Source organism: Festucalex cinctus, chromosome 18 (genome assembly GCF_051991245.1).
Source record: "Festucalex cinctus isolate MCC-2025b chromosome 18, RoL_Fcin_1.0, whole genome shotgun sequence".
NCBI lineage: Eukaryota > Metazoa > Chordata > Actinopteri > Syngnathiformes > Syngnathidae > Festucalex > Festucalex cinctus.
In genome coordinates this window covers 17,095,052-17,109,536 of record NC_135428.1, presented here as the reverse complement: position 1 = coordinate 17,109,536, position 14,485 = coordinate 17,095,052, and the positions used below count along the sequence as shown (strand labels likewise).

Here is a 14,485-nt window from a genome sequence, read left to right as displayed (position 1 = left end):
AGGTGAATCGATAGGTGTCTCGATATATTTCAAAGTGGAACGTTTCGGTTCGATGCACTTTTAATTTAAAAAAACAAAGGTTTTTGTTACACACCTATGTTATTTTGTATGATTGTAAAACTGTAGCATATTTAGCATCATGGAATCTAATGCGACAGTCTGGGAGTTGCCCATCCAACTTCGGATCACGTTCAAACTTTGATTTGTTTGTAACAGCAGTCGAGATCTCAACATGGACCAAAATCTCTTTTTTGAAGAATTCTTTTAAATTTTTTACCATACAAAATAGCATTTTGGTGATAACCAATCAGGCAATTCTTTCCATGACTCTAAATAATTGTTGATTTTCTATTTCGGGGAGCACATTTGATCAAGTTAAACAGCATGTCGTCTTCCTTTTCTGGGGTCGTGCGAGGTGATGGAAGTGAGTTAACAGTACCTGTGGGAGGGAAAGCACCGCGGGCGATCATCTTTCGTCTTTCTTGGCTTTTTTTTTTTTTTCCTGCAAAAGTCTCACACGCGTTTGACACACGAGCCTCGGTGGCCCCCCTTCGTTCCTCAGTGGCGGCGAGCGAGTGGCTATTTCGAGGGTTCAGGGTGAGAAAAAGGCTCAGGGAAAAGCAATTCTTCTCACACCGCCTTGCACTTGTTTTTGTTGTCTTTAGCAGCGCAGATATAATCAGCGGGATTGTCTTGTAGGGGGTTCGCGGTATCTGCGCGAGGGTACGAAATGGATACGATGTTTTCTTTGTATCTACCTCTAACCTGGAAAAGCAAACAGTCCACCAGGGTTTAGCGGTTTTTCCACGCAGCCATCCACGTTAACAGCTCAGTAGTTTGCTCTCTCAGGCATCCGTACTATATTTATGAGATATATGATTTGCATTTGTGGGTTCAAATACTATCTGTGGCAGTTCCTTTGAGGTTTTTTGTGTTTATTTTTTAGAATTTCCTGCTGGGCCCAATCAAATGCTCTCACGGGACGTACACAGATCACGAGCTGTACGTTTTACACTCCTGTTTTCAAATCAGCCCATAACGGGAGCCACGAGGATGACTCGTTCGAGAAACATCCGCATCTCAGTTGTGCCGAGATCGTAGCGGGGGCTTTTAGGAAGCGTTCCCACGAATCTCCCGGTGAGAGGCGAAGCGGACTCCCGCCTGCTTGTGTGACGTGTCGACATAGTAGAGGCTCAGCGGGATTTCTTATATCAGACCCCGGGATCAGAATTCAGTGCGCAATACACATACGTCACTCGATCAAGATTTGTGAAATCTCCCAGAGCCGTCATTTTGACTGCTCTCAAAATTGGATTTGTTGTTAGTCTGTTTATATAGATCAATAATGTTCCAGGCAAAACAAAATAATCCGACAAAACACACACTTCTCAGTCAGGCATATATAGACAGTGAATCGATCTGATTGGTTGTGGCCAGACATGTGGGTAACAGGACGGGCATGGAATTATCTGATTGGCTGTTGACTAGATAAAGATATTAAAGAATCCTGAAATCACATAGCTTCTGACATCACATAGTGTATTACCGGTTGAAACTAGATGCCGATTACATCAGTTCAAAACAGACACTTGACCTCACGGTCATGACCCAAACATAACCCTTACATGACCCTAGTCATGACAGTAAACATAACCCTTACATGACCCTAGTCACAGTAAACATAACCCTTGCATGACCCTAGTCATGACAGCAACTACCTTTCAATTTGGTTTTTGACACAAGCTAGATCAGCATGTTGAAAAAAACAAAAAAAAATAAACAATAGACTTTACACAGCTACATTCTGGGAAGCTGACAGAGAGTCTGATGAATTATAATGATTGGTCGCTGGATCACTCTGCAGTTTCAGACAAGTCCAAACAAGACCAGCCCACCACCATAGATTTTAGTCCCGTTTTTATTACGTGAAGGACATTTTCGTCTTACCTTCTATTAATAATCAATGAAAATGCATATTGATTTGGTCCCAGTTATTGTTTATTAATGAGGGTTTTAGTCTAGTCTAGTTTTAGTCCGGTGAAAAAATGTGTTGACAAAAATATTTTCATTTAGTTTTTGTTAACGAAATTAACACTACTAATTAGAGAATGACTCAATCCGTTTGTTTGCTTTATATATATATATATATATATATATATATATATATATATATATGTATATATACATATATCATGATAATTTCTGTATCGGCAAAACTACGGTTACAATAATGTATCAGTAGTTACTACTCGATTCCCACCCCTAAATTCTTATACTTGTCTGTGTTTTTTGTAGCTGTGGTAAGTGCAATAAAACACTTCCTTTAACTGAGACCTGTTAAAAGAAAATCCTTCAACTTATCTTCTCACAATGTCCAAGTAATCCGCTGAAAGAGAAAAGCGTCCTGGAATGACTTGAGTCAGACGCCTTTTATTGACACCAAGAGAAAAATCAATCTTCCAAGTGCGCGGCTAAAAATACTTCCAAGACGGTCGCTGCGCTTCTTCTTCTTCTTCTTCTTCTTCTTCTTCATCGCGGTCGGGAGCTTCGCTGTGTCGAGGTCGCAGGTGCGCGTTTCGCCAGCAGCTTTTGATGAGCGCATCGGGCGAGCGCAGCTCTGTCGCCCCGCGCTTGGGTTGTTGGCGCCGCTAAGGCGAGGCGCGTGCTAGCGCGGGGGTGCGCTCTCTACTTGACCTCAAGATGTAATAACTTGAAGATGGAGATAACCCGCGCTGGCCTCGATCAGACACAATCCAGAGAATACGGTGTTCACTCAAAAGAGCGGTACCGACTGCAATTGACGCCGCGTGTCGATTAATTGACGTTTGTGTAAATAAACGTCTCAACTTACTTCACCTGCCCTACTTTATAATAGAAAAGCAACTTCATGGGAGCTGTAATTGTTCTGCGCGTAGCCCGTTTATTTTTGGGTGACAGTAAGCGACACGTTTGCCTCAGTATCTCTGGGATGGGAAGTGAAAAAGCTCAACTAGGCTGCTTTTATATACAAACAATACATATCCTATCATTTATAAGGTTACACCAAATATTAAGTTTTTGACTTGCTGTTATGTTTAAATTTTTTTCCATTTGCTGTTGTGTTCAGTTTTTTGTTTTGCACTTTAGGGCCATCGTAAGATTCGCTCGCTACAGGTGAAAACTGCAATATAAATAGACCAAAAAAATGCTTTTGACATGTTGAAACTTATTCAAAGACACTAAATCACACTGTAAATATACGTATTTGAATACACATTTTTAGGGCTGGGTATCGATTCAAATTTCCTGAATGGATTTGATTTTGAGTCACAAGAGTTTAGTTTGATTGGATTCAGATTTTTCCTGATTTGACTTGATTCGCTTCACTTCAAGTCCGATATTGATTAATAAGGGAACATCAATTCTTTTTAAATCTCAAGGACATTATAAAAAAAAAAAAAAAAAAAAAAAAAAAACTCACAAACGTTACATTTCAAATTGGTTAAATGGTTTACTTTAACACGTGTTATGATCACAAACATTGACATAAGCAAGGATGAGATGAAAATGTTTTCATAATTCTAATTCAGTAAGTATAAATATAAATTAAAATGACTCTGAATTGTCTTAAAGTGCAATAAGTCAGGGTGTCATAAATGTAAAATTCATGTGAACAGTAAATTTCAAGAAAACAGTACGATACAAAACAAAATGGCCTTTAAAATTAAATTTTCTTATGAATCTGTGGTAAAGAGACATATTAAAAGAATCAATATCAGGCTCAAAAAGGAAAATCGATTCTATTGATTATTTAATTTTTTTAAACCCAGCTGTCTAGAGCTAATATATCGGAAACACTGTCCGTATAGTTGTGTCGTGTTCAATAAACAGCAGTAAGGTCTCATTCAAACCGTTTCCTTGCGTGCAAATTTTTTATTATCTCATTAGTCTTAAAATGTTTGTCCTGTCTCTTGTCTATGAAAGGATTTATCATTTTTTTCCTTGACGGGAACATTGTAATATTAAGCAATATTCTAAATGTCAATCGGAGGCATTTATTTACACAACAGTGCCTGGTGTGAGGCATTTATTAGCGGGAGGGCTTTTACTTTTGGAACAATATTAATCAATATTTTATATGTCATGGGAAAATGTGGGTTTAAAACAAAATAAAAAGTATGACTATGGAGAAGTTTCCCCAGAATAGGAATAATTTCACACACATTGTAGGGCGAGTCCACCGGAATGTCATTTAAAAAATCTTCACCAATTGATTGACCTACTTCAGAGCTGCTGTTTTGGTTAGCAACTGTTAGCACTGCACTTTATGTGTGTGTGCACACCTGATACACACTCTAGCCAATTATATCAACGGCCACTTTAAAATACCCCAAAGCTAGTCCAGTCTCTTGACTGCCCATATCTTATTTATTTCACAATTGTGGTTGGGGGCGGGTGCAGCCGAGCACATCCCAGAATGCAACACACGCCTGCTGGCTTCAGGAGCTCAAACAAAGCAAGAGGCGCTTATATTTGCTCGGGTCGAGGTGGCGTTCATGCCCGCGCAAGCGAGCAACATAATAGAGTTAGCAAGTGGACCGAGACCACCTCCTCGACGAGGTCCCGGCCCGCTTGCTTGTGTCTGCTCTGCAGTCTGGTAGTCGTGGTCACGCCCGACCAAACAAACTACTCCAAGGGAGTTAGACGAGCCGCACTTTGATATCAATCAACTTAAATAAGGGCTCGCGAATGCTCTTTGATAGTAAATTGTGATACTACCATGCTACTTAGTATGCTGTGCGCACGTTTACACCCACAGAGTTACATTTTATGGGCCATTTTTAATGCAGATTAACTGATAGAACCATCGCGCAACTCTAATGATTTCAGACGTTACGGAAAATTGATGAAAGGACGGATGAAAGAACCGTTCAGCGTCACAAATTGCCTCAGAAATGCTGTTGCTAACCATAGCATGTTCACTATCTCATAAGAATCAAGTTCCGGTGTCTTATCTGATGCTAATAAGGTCCGTCTCGGTTCACTGTGGCAGTGTCAGACAAATCTGAAAGACTTTTTAAAACGTTCGTAGTCTCAGAATGCTAATGCTAAAGTCAACGCTAACATCAAACCAACATCCCATATCAACACACAATATCATCGTTTCATTTATGTCTTACCAAATTTGCAATGACGCGACCGAAAGCTGAGCGCGTTTGCTTTTCAGTCTTATTGCAGGACCGATGCCAACATTTTCAGAACCAGAAGGTTTCAAATCTCTTGCGTGTTGGCACTGATCATAATCGCAATAAAAAAAAGACGCGTCCTATAAAGTCTTTCCAACTATTATCCTCTTCCATGTCCGTCCGACTGTGTCTTTTCTTCCACTGATGGTGGATATGTTTTGTCCCTCACAGCTGCCATCCAGGTGCAGGTCACTCCAACACACAGGGAGATCAGCGTGGGAGAATCCAAGTTTTTCCTCTGCGAAGGTAAGCTAGCTGGATGTTGACGTACAGATATTTAAAAAAAAATGACTGGTAAAAGTAGAACTGATTAATCTCCATTACTGAGGAAAACTAAAAAAGTACAGACTGAAATTTACTTAAGTACAAAAGTAAGTCGACTTCAAGGTTACAAAAATGCTAAAGTAACTAGTGATAAAAACTTTTTTTTAAATCAAAGGGAGAATTTTTGACTGCCAGAAGCTGAGACTTAAACAAGGCCGTTGATGGGAAACACCTTGCGCTCCCCATCGTTAATTCGCCGTTGTTTACATTCCTCTATGTCACTGCTGTCCTTGTTTACCCAACATATAAGGATCCAAGATCTCAATAAATCAAGATATCAGTCACAGATGACAGAGACTGAAATAAGTTACAAGGCCGTTTTAACAAAGTAAAGAGCAGGCAGTACAATTATCAGTATGCAAATGAGTAATTATAAAAGAAGCACTCAAGTGTTTGTAGAAATACCTGAAAAATGTACTTCCCACCACTGACTGGCAGTTTGTCGTCTGTGTGGTATTTGCGTGAGGTCGCTCAGTTATTACCAGACGCTGCAGTCATTCATAGGCGGATGTCCGTCAGGGGATTACAAGAGAGCGTGTGCGTTCAAGGAAACATTTGCTTGGTCAGTCGAGCGTGTGGAGGGTTACACCCAATAACCGACAAGACGTTGGGGTTCCACGTCATATTTTTCCAACTGCATTTTTGTTTAAAGACTCAGTCGTCTGTGATACCGCCGCCAAAAAAAGCTTCGCTTCTACGTGCCTGGTTACCAGTCAGGCATATTATTACAGCGGCGATCCTACCTGAGCCGGACGTGGTGCGTTCCAACGTGTTTTTTTTTCTAGTCATCTCCTGCTAAGACTGTTTCCGAAGCAAATCTTATCATTTGACCTCAACTATTGCTGTTGGCTTTGGTGGAATATGTTCTAATTTCCCCCCCAGCTTTATGTTCCAGGAAGGAAAATGATTTTTGCTCCAGTTTTCCAAAGCTCTTAAAATACAGGTAGAGCATTCCATCCCTGAAAAATGCCCGAAACCTCTCATTTGTAGCTTTCACACAAGAGGCGTAACGGTCAAGCCGCCGTTTGTTCACACCTGCAGCTTCACACAATTAACTAGATGGTGACGTCAGCATAATTGCTGTCAACACAAATTGGTGTGAAAATAGCCTTTTTCACACTCCTTGTCTATTTTCAGTACTTTTTCCGATGGACAAATTCAGGTTTAATGCTGCATTCGAGGATGGTCGGAAGTGGGACTTTTCCGAGTTCAAACCATGAAGTATGTACGGGAACGCACCCTTGAACTCGGAAATTCCACTTGCAAAGTCGGAAAAAAAAGAAGGATCCCGACTTCAACGAAGGACTACAAGTGACGTCGCTCTACAATGGCGACCCATTCAGAAACACGGACCGTGAATGGAAAAACAACATTTTCGATTATAAAAATAGATAGCTTTCTTCATTCATAAATATTCAACATAACTTCACTTAACACAACGTGCGTGACAGTATGCGGCTATCTCCCTGCATAAAACTATACGGTTAACTACTGAACTGAAGGGAATGCTCATGAAATACGATAATAACAATAAATGAAGCAAAAAAGGCAAGTTTGCTGGAGGTCAATGTGAGTTTTAAGAACCACAATAAAAATACAATTTACCACTATCGGCCATTTTGGTTGTTTACTTTCACCTCGAACGCTTTCAGGTTGAAACCGGGAAAAACCAACTCGGATATATCTGACTTCCGACCATCCTCGAATGCAGCATTCGACTCACTAGCCACTTTGAAATCTAGATTTACGGACCACCGATGCATTTAAATTAGCTTTGTACCTTTTCACCAGTGGTTGGAGATGCGAAAGACATAGACTGGTTCGCGCCCAACGGTGAAAAGATCCTGCCCAACAACCCCAACATCCAAGTGAGCCGCAATGACGAAACCACCTCCACCCTCACCATCTACCACGCCGACGTGGACGACGCCGGCATCTACAAGTGCGTGGCGAAGAGCGGCGACAAGGAGGCCCAGGCCACGGTCCAAGTCAAGATCTTTCGTAAGTGGGCCGAACGTTAGAATTTTCCGTGGGTCCAATCAGATCCCATCTTTACACTTGCGATTTGTCCTTTCAGAAAAAATCACCTTCAAGAATGTTCCCAGCCCGCAGGAGTTCAACGAGGGCGATGACGCCGACATTGTCTGCGACGTGGTCGGTTCGCCGGTGCCCTTCATCATTTGGAAACACAAAGGTGCTAGGATTCAGGCCAACAAAGACGGTGAGATGATCCCAATGGCAATCCCAAAATGATCCTAACGTGTTAGTAAAGCTGCTCTCATCCAATGAATGGCAACATTTGTGACGTATTTTTTTTGGGGGGGGGGGGGGGGGGGGTTGCAACTGTTACGCAGTCAGTCAATAAAGCCCATCTAGGCAGCGTATCGTCACCTTGGTCGGTAGTTTGTAAAATGGGATGTTGGACCGAAAAGACTTCCAGGTTAGCTTAGCGCTAGCTAGCTGGTAAGACAGAACACGGATGGATTTAAAACTTTAACAAAATTGAAAGAACGCACTAAAGTAAGTTATTTTAAACTAAAAAGGAAAACCTGTTTGTTGACCCACTCTGGTATGTTTTTAAAAAAGTGAATATGAGGTTGGTCAAGCACTTTGGATAACATTTTATGTAGATTAAGTGCTATATAAGTGCACTCCAGTTAGTATTACGATCAAATTATTCACGTTTTTGAATTATTACGTGTTTTTTCGGCAAAAGTACAATTAGTAACCCATTCGAGTTGATTCGGGACTCTCTGCTTAAATGGTAAACACATTTCAAACGCCGATTATGTGTCTGGGCGCTAATTTACCAAATTAGTGTTTCTGAATCCTAATGTGCGCCACGACTTCTCCGTGTAACAAAACAACTTTAGAACTCCAAAGCTTGACATTTAAACACAATTAATGGATTTTAAAGCTGCTGAAGGACACTAATCCTATTAGGCCTGCTGTTTATTGAACCCTTTCCCTGCTATTTCCTTTTAAATCCTCAGATTAAAATAAGTCATTAAATAAATAATCGTTTTCAGAAGGAAGTTAAAACAAAAAACAATCTGGAAGCCAAAAACGCTGCAGAAAAGACAAATGTCTGGTCACCACAGGCTTTAAAATGTTTTGTGTTATTGATATGTTAAGGTGTGACGTGTTCTAGATGTCTTACATGAAGGTAATACAGCAAAAAGTGCTACTCCCAACACTGATCCTTGCCATCTTCATCTGAGAAGATTTTTTTTTTTTTTAGTCGCCTGTTCCGCCACCCGTAACAAAGAAAGAAAGCCCATTTCTGCTAAAACGTCCTGGATAATGCATGAATGTGAATATTTGATTCTTTTTACCCGGCAGATTGAGTTGAATAGTGTCAAAAAAGAAAATCTTGTCTGGAGGGAATTTGGGCTTCCCGTCAACCTGAGCGGGAGCCAAAATACAAAGTAATGTAAGGCTTTCTCGCCCGTCACTATCAGAAACATGGAACGTATGCTTTAATGTAGTCACTTTGATCCATCTCGGCGTGAGCTGGTCTACCCACGGTTATAGCGGCCTTATTCAAGGTGATTTCCGGCAATCGAGTGGAAGATGTGAAAAGTCAGGTCAGATTTTTGGCCCCGTCACATTTCATTGTGCCGGTGAGTCGAAAACACAGCAGGAAAGAAGCAGAAGAGGACATAAAAATACCAAGAAAAGCCTCAAAACGAGCCTGAAATTAGAATGTTCTTCTCCGCGGTTCCAGACAGTTGTTGATTTCCCGCGAGCGAGACGAGGGAAGCCGGCGCAAATGTCCACGTACTTAAGGAGCACATACACGATTCGCAACGATTTACTGTCATGAAGCGAGGGTTTGACGTCGGGTTGCAATGGGCCTGCTGTGAGTCATCAATCCGCTGCCCGGTGTTGGAACAAGACACGCTTGTCGGCCTTGGAAGACGCCACTGATGAAAAGATAACATGTTTCAGACCTGACTGTAGGGAAATTCATGAGGAAACACAGCCAGTCCCTCAGTGTGACACTAAAAGTGGGGGTGTCTCAGCTTTTTCCACTAAAAAATGGAAGGATTTGGCTTGGTAAACATGCCAAAAGCAACCACAGAACATATTAGAAGCAGCACGCTGGTTGAGTGGTGAACACGTCTGACTCTTAAGTTTTGAGGTTTGCGATTCGAAAATGATTCCGACCGATAGATGGAAGACACACAGATGGTCTGAAGGAAAATAGCAGGATAGGATCCACACATCCACCTTTTGATGTTGATCGCGACCAGAGAAACGGGAATCACTCTTGAATAAGTCCCGTGTTCACTCTATTGCACGTTTTCATTTTTAACCATAACGTTTTTTGTTTTTGTTTGTTTTTTTTAGCTATTTTGCAGGTTTCTTGGTGTTTTTCTTCCTTCTAAGTCAGACCAGTCAAAAGAAAACCAATTCTTTTGAAGGGGAAATTTGTTTTTCAAAAATTGAGACTATAAACATTAGAGTTCGTCTCCCTCAAAATCTCCATTCCCACATCGTGGGTAAGTTCAGAACTATTCATCCGAGAACAGTGTTTCACTCAGACCATTCGGAAACTCGGAGCGTTGTTCAAATGTGCCTTTCTACCCCCCAAAAACGGAACACCAAAGTGCAGTGTATCAGGCATTACAAGAAAGTAAACAGTTGAAGCATTAGGCCTTGATTACCGACCTTCTAGTTCGTCGTCTTCTTCACCATCTTTTTCTTCTTCGTCATCATTGGCATCCTCTTTGTCATCTTCATCTTCGTTGTTGTTTTATTCTTCTTCTTGTCTACTTTGTCATTGTCTTCTTCTTGGCCCTGTAAATGGAAGACCATGAAGAAGAACGTCCGCCATAAGTACACGGGTTTACAGTGGCCGGTACAGTATTTACTGCATTCTTCATTTTGCATTTTAAAAGTTACATTTATTAGTAATGGCCCAATAGATGTGTACCTGCCCCCCAAACCCTGCCCCTCCCTAAAGAAACGTTAACCTCGACTTTGCGTAAACTCACTGATCGCGGGCATCATGGAACGTATATCATCCAACAAAGTGAGGGACTACTGTGTATCATGTTGGTTGTTTAACCCGCCTTCCTAACGCTTAGCGGACCTTTGGAAAAATGACACGGTTTTTAGGTGTATTACACCTACATGCTACCTGTCTGTATGCTAGGCTAGTACTAGTTGGTGATGTCACGTTGCATAGAAGAAACATTAAACATACTTTTTCTGTAGTCGTTTTTAAAAGCCTTTGTTTTGAGATCCTTCCAAACATTCATCAGTTTCTAGCAAAAACAACCGACGGCGACTAAATTCTCACCGCCAGACGCCATCTAAGAGTTGAGCTAAATTCTTCCAGAGGGCTTCATCTCAGGAACAAAATGCTAATTTGAACCGACACTGAACCGCTCACGGAATTTGTCGAAAATGTGAAAAAGACCGCCGCTCGGCCCCGAGGAGGCTCGGCGAGTCAGTGGGACTGAGTGACACGTGAGAAACGCCACCTGCTTTCACTTTAGTGCAGCTCAGTCCATTACATTGCGTTAATGGCCGCTTTAATCAGAGGCGGCAACAGGTTGTCAAGCCGCGCATGGCGGCGAGGCGAGGCGCTCGCAGCTCCCTTTTTTAAAGCACTTCCTCCATTAGCTAGCATAATTGAGCCATTTCAATTTGGCCTCCACTGCCTCTCGTTGAAGCGTTGAAAACTCCTCTTTTTCTGCTTTGAGGAGGGAGGAGTAATTAAAGTCGGAATTTCGTACTCCGCACGGCCTTTTTTTTTTTTAAAAAAGACCAAAAGGCTTTCATTTCCCCTTAATGTAAAAGTTTGATGATTCACTTTTGGTGACTCAAACTGCAAACTAATGGGGATTCTACCAAACACATTAATCCCTAATTTTCTTTAGATTTTTTTATTTTATTTTTTAAGTAAATGAAAACATTTTCATTTGAAATCTACATGGAAAATGATAGCAATTACGAACAAATTTGGGGAAATGCTTCATTAAGTAAGAATTTCTTCCTTTGCAAAAAGTGCGTGCCACGGCAGCAGCGTGCGATGAAATAAAAAGCTTTCAATAACTTTTCATCTTCAACATCTTAAGATGACTTACACCAAGTTTGAAGATGATCGGATAAATTCTGTAGGAGGAGTTCGATAAAAAAAGACCCCTATGAAACAGCCAAAAAAAAATAAAAAATGGCAACACGTTCCAAAGTAAATCAAAATGGTGGACTTCCTGTTAGGTTTAGCATATGGTTCAAAAATAGTTTTTTGTACCTTGAGGGCTGTTACATATGTCTTCAAATTTTGGTTACGCTAGGTGAAACGTACAACCGGGAATGCTTCGTTAAGAATTTTAAAACGCAAAAATTTGATGTCCCGCCTCTGGCGGACTTCCTGTTAGGTTTAGCATATGACACCAACAGACTTTTTTTGTAGGTCGTAGGCTGTTCGATATGTGTAACGTACAACCGGCAGTGCTTCGTTAAGTAAGAATTTTGAAACTCTAAATTTGATGCCCCACCCCGTCATATAGTATGTCAAAAACTTTAGATTTTTTACCCTGATGTTGTCCCAGGTGTTGAGATGGTACAGCCCAAGTTTGAAGTCAATCGGGTTAACCATGTAGGAGAAGGGGGCAAAAGTATGACCCCTGTAAATGTGCAAAAATGGGCATGCCAGCCAATCGCAAACTTGTCCATGGTTCACAGAATTCACCCAATAACTCTCAGTGTTATTATTTTATCGTCGCTGTTGCAGTGCGATACAACGTGATGGCCAACGGCCACCTGATGATCCGCGGCATCAAGAAAACCGACGAGGGCTCGTACAACTGCGAGGCGCGCGTCATGGAGACCGGGGAGATCAACTTCAAGATGATCAACGTTGTCGTTAATGGTGAGACTTTTTTTTTTTTTACCGACCTGCGATCGCGCTCAGAAATCTTACTCCCACAATTGATTGGTCCTTTTTGTCATTTTTGTGACCTTTCCATGTTTTTAGTCCTTCCCACCATCCGCGCCCGGCAGTCCGAGGTCAACGCCACCGCCGACATGGGCGGCTCCATCCTCTTGGCCTGCGACGCCGACGGCTTCCCCGAACCCACCGTCACATGGGCCTAGTAAGTATGACCTTGATCCATATTAATTGTGCAAAAGATGGAGGAGATGCTGCTTGTTTTTAACTCATTCACTGGCAGCCATTTTCACAGAAGCAACCCCCTTCGCTCTCGGCTGTTTTACTGGATATTGCAAGGCCCACAAAATATTGTCTTCTATTGCTATAACAACATGGCAACTACCAAAAGAAAGATTAGAGTCTCTTCTTTCACCAGGGAAAAAAAAATGTATGTTTGTATCTGTTTCCGTTTTGCAGCAATTAGCATTAGAATATAGCTAAGTTTCATCATTTTTCACAAACCTGTTGAAAACACTGGCAAAAAGAGCTTGTTGCAACATGGCCTTGGCTGATCTCTTATACTCTACTGCCACCTACTGGCTGTTTTTTTGTAGTAACTACCATTGCTTTAAGTGACCTTTTCATGTCAGGAGCTGTATCAAAGCCTTCTGTATGCTCCAGCATAAAAAAAATAAATAAAAAAATAAAAAATAAATAAATAAATAAACAACAACAACAAAAACGTATAAATATGTTTTTGGGAGTGCAAGACAAATTGTTAAAAAAACGTATTATACATTTTTGGGTTTGAATGAGTTATGAACTACAGAATTGTCTTAATTTTGTACCTGCACTTTCACCATTTATTTGTACAGTTTTTGGCATGAAAAAAAATGTCAGCATGCTCAATTAGCACCAAAACAAATATTTACTGTGATCATGACTTAACTACTGCATTGGCATACTGTAAATTAGTGATCGAGGTTTTATTTTACTTTTTTGGAAATTAGATTTTGGGGAAAAAAAATTCAAAATCAAATCAACTTCAAACTTAGACTTTGACTTAGACTTAGACTTGACTTTATTGATCCCTTTGGGATGGCTCCCTCTGGGAAATTTACATGTCCAGCAGCAATGAGAACAGATAATAAAATAAAAAACAATTCGATCAATCAATAAATAAGGTTATTACACCAGAGATTGAATTAATAATAACAGTAATAATAATAATAATTCAATCTCTGATGTAATAACCTTATTTCTTGATTGATTGAATTCTTATTTTTCATTTCATTAATAATAATAATAATAATAATAAGAAGAAGAAAAATAGAAAGAAAAAAGAAAAATTCAATCAATCAATAAATAAGGTTATTAATCCGGAGATTGAATTAAATACCACCCTCTTTCCAGATACTTACATATATATATATATACATACATATATATATATATACATACATATATATATATATACATACATATATATATATATATACATACATATATATATATATATATACATATATATATATATATATATATATATATATATATATATATATAAATAAAACATACAGCAAGTCAGGATGTATCCATATCTGAACAGTTTATTTGTGGGAGAGTTTTCAGTCTTAGTCTTAGTATTAGTTTTGACTCGACATAGACTATTTGAAGAAATCCGGTACCTTATATCACACTGCAGAAGACAAAATAAGGCTCATCTTTTTTTTTTTTTTTTTTTTTTTTTTTTTGGAGGGGGGGGCGTAGTGCTGGTTGATGGATGTGCTCTCGCTCACCCTGTTTTCCACCTGATGTGTCGGGGATGATGATGATGAAGATGCCTCGGCCACAGGAGGGTTGAGTTGGGAAGGCGAGCTACGTGAGCAGAAAGCTGAGGGCCGAGCCATTTTTTTTCCCCCCCGAAGGCTGTCGACAAGGCTGTCATGATAGCATACAGACATTTTTTTTTTTTTTTTTAAAGCAGACGCAGGTGAAGACGTTAGAGGAGGGCTGGTGTTTTTTTCACAATAATGTCAGCTTCATGTGC

The 14,485-nt window shown here is 40.4% G+C and overlaps 1 protein-coding gene across 7 annotated transcripts in view; it reads left to right on the top strand.

The window, feature by feature from the left end:
* The window catches only part of ncam1a (neural cell adhesion molecule 1a), a 269,343-nt gene that overhangs the window by 199,114 nt on the left and 55,744 nt on the right, over positions 1 to 14,485 (top strand). For all 7 annotated transcript variants that reach the window (XM_077504314.1, XM_077504312.1, XM_077504313.1 and 4 more), the window contains exons 2-6: positions 5,397 to 5,471; positions 7,341 to 7,550; positions 7,627 to 7,770; positions 12,298 to 12,435; positions 12,541 to 12,658. In XM_077504314.1, the coding sequence (XP_077360440.1) occupies positions 5,397 to 5,471; positions 7,341 to 7,550; positions 7,627 to 7,770; positions 12,298 to 12,435; positions 12,541 to 12,658 (685 nt within the window). The remainder of the gene's footprint in view (positions 1 to 5,396; positions 5,472 to 7,340; positions 7,551 to 7,626; positions 7,771 to 12,297; positions 12,436 to 12,540; positions 12,659 to 14,485) is intronic.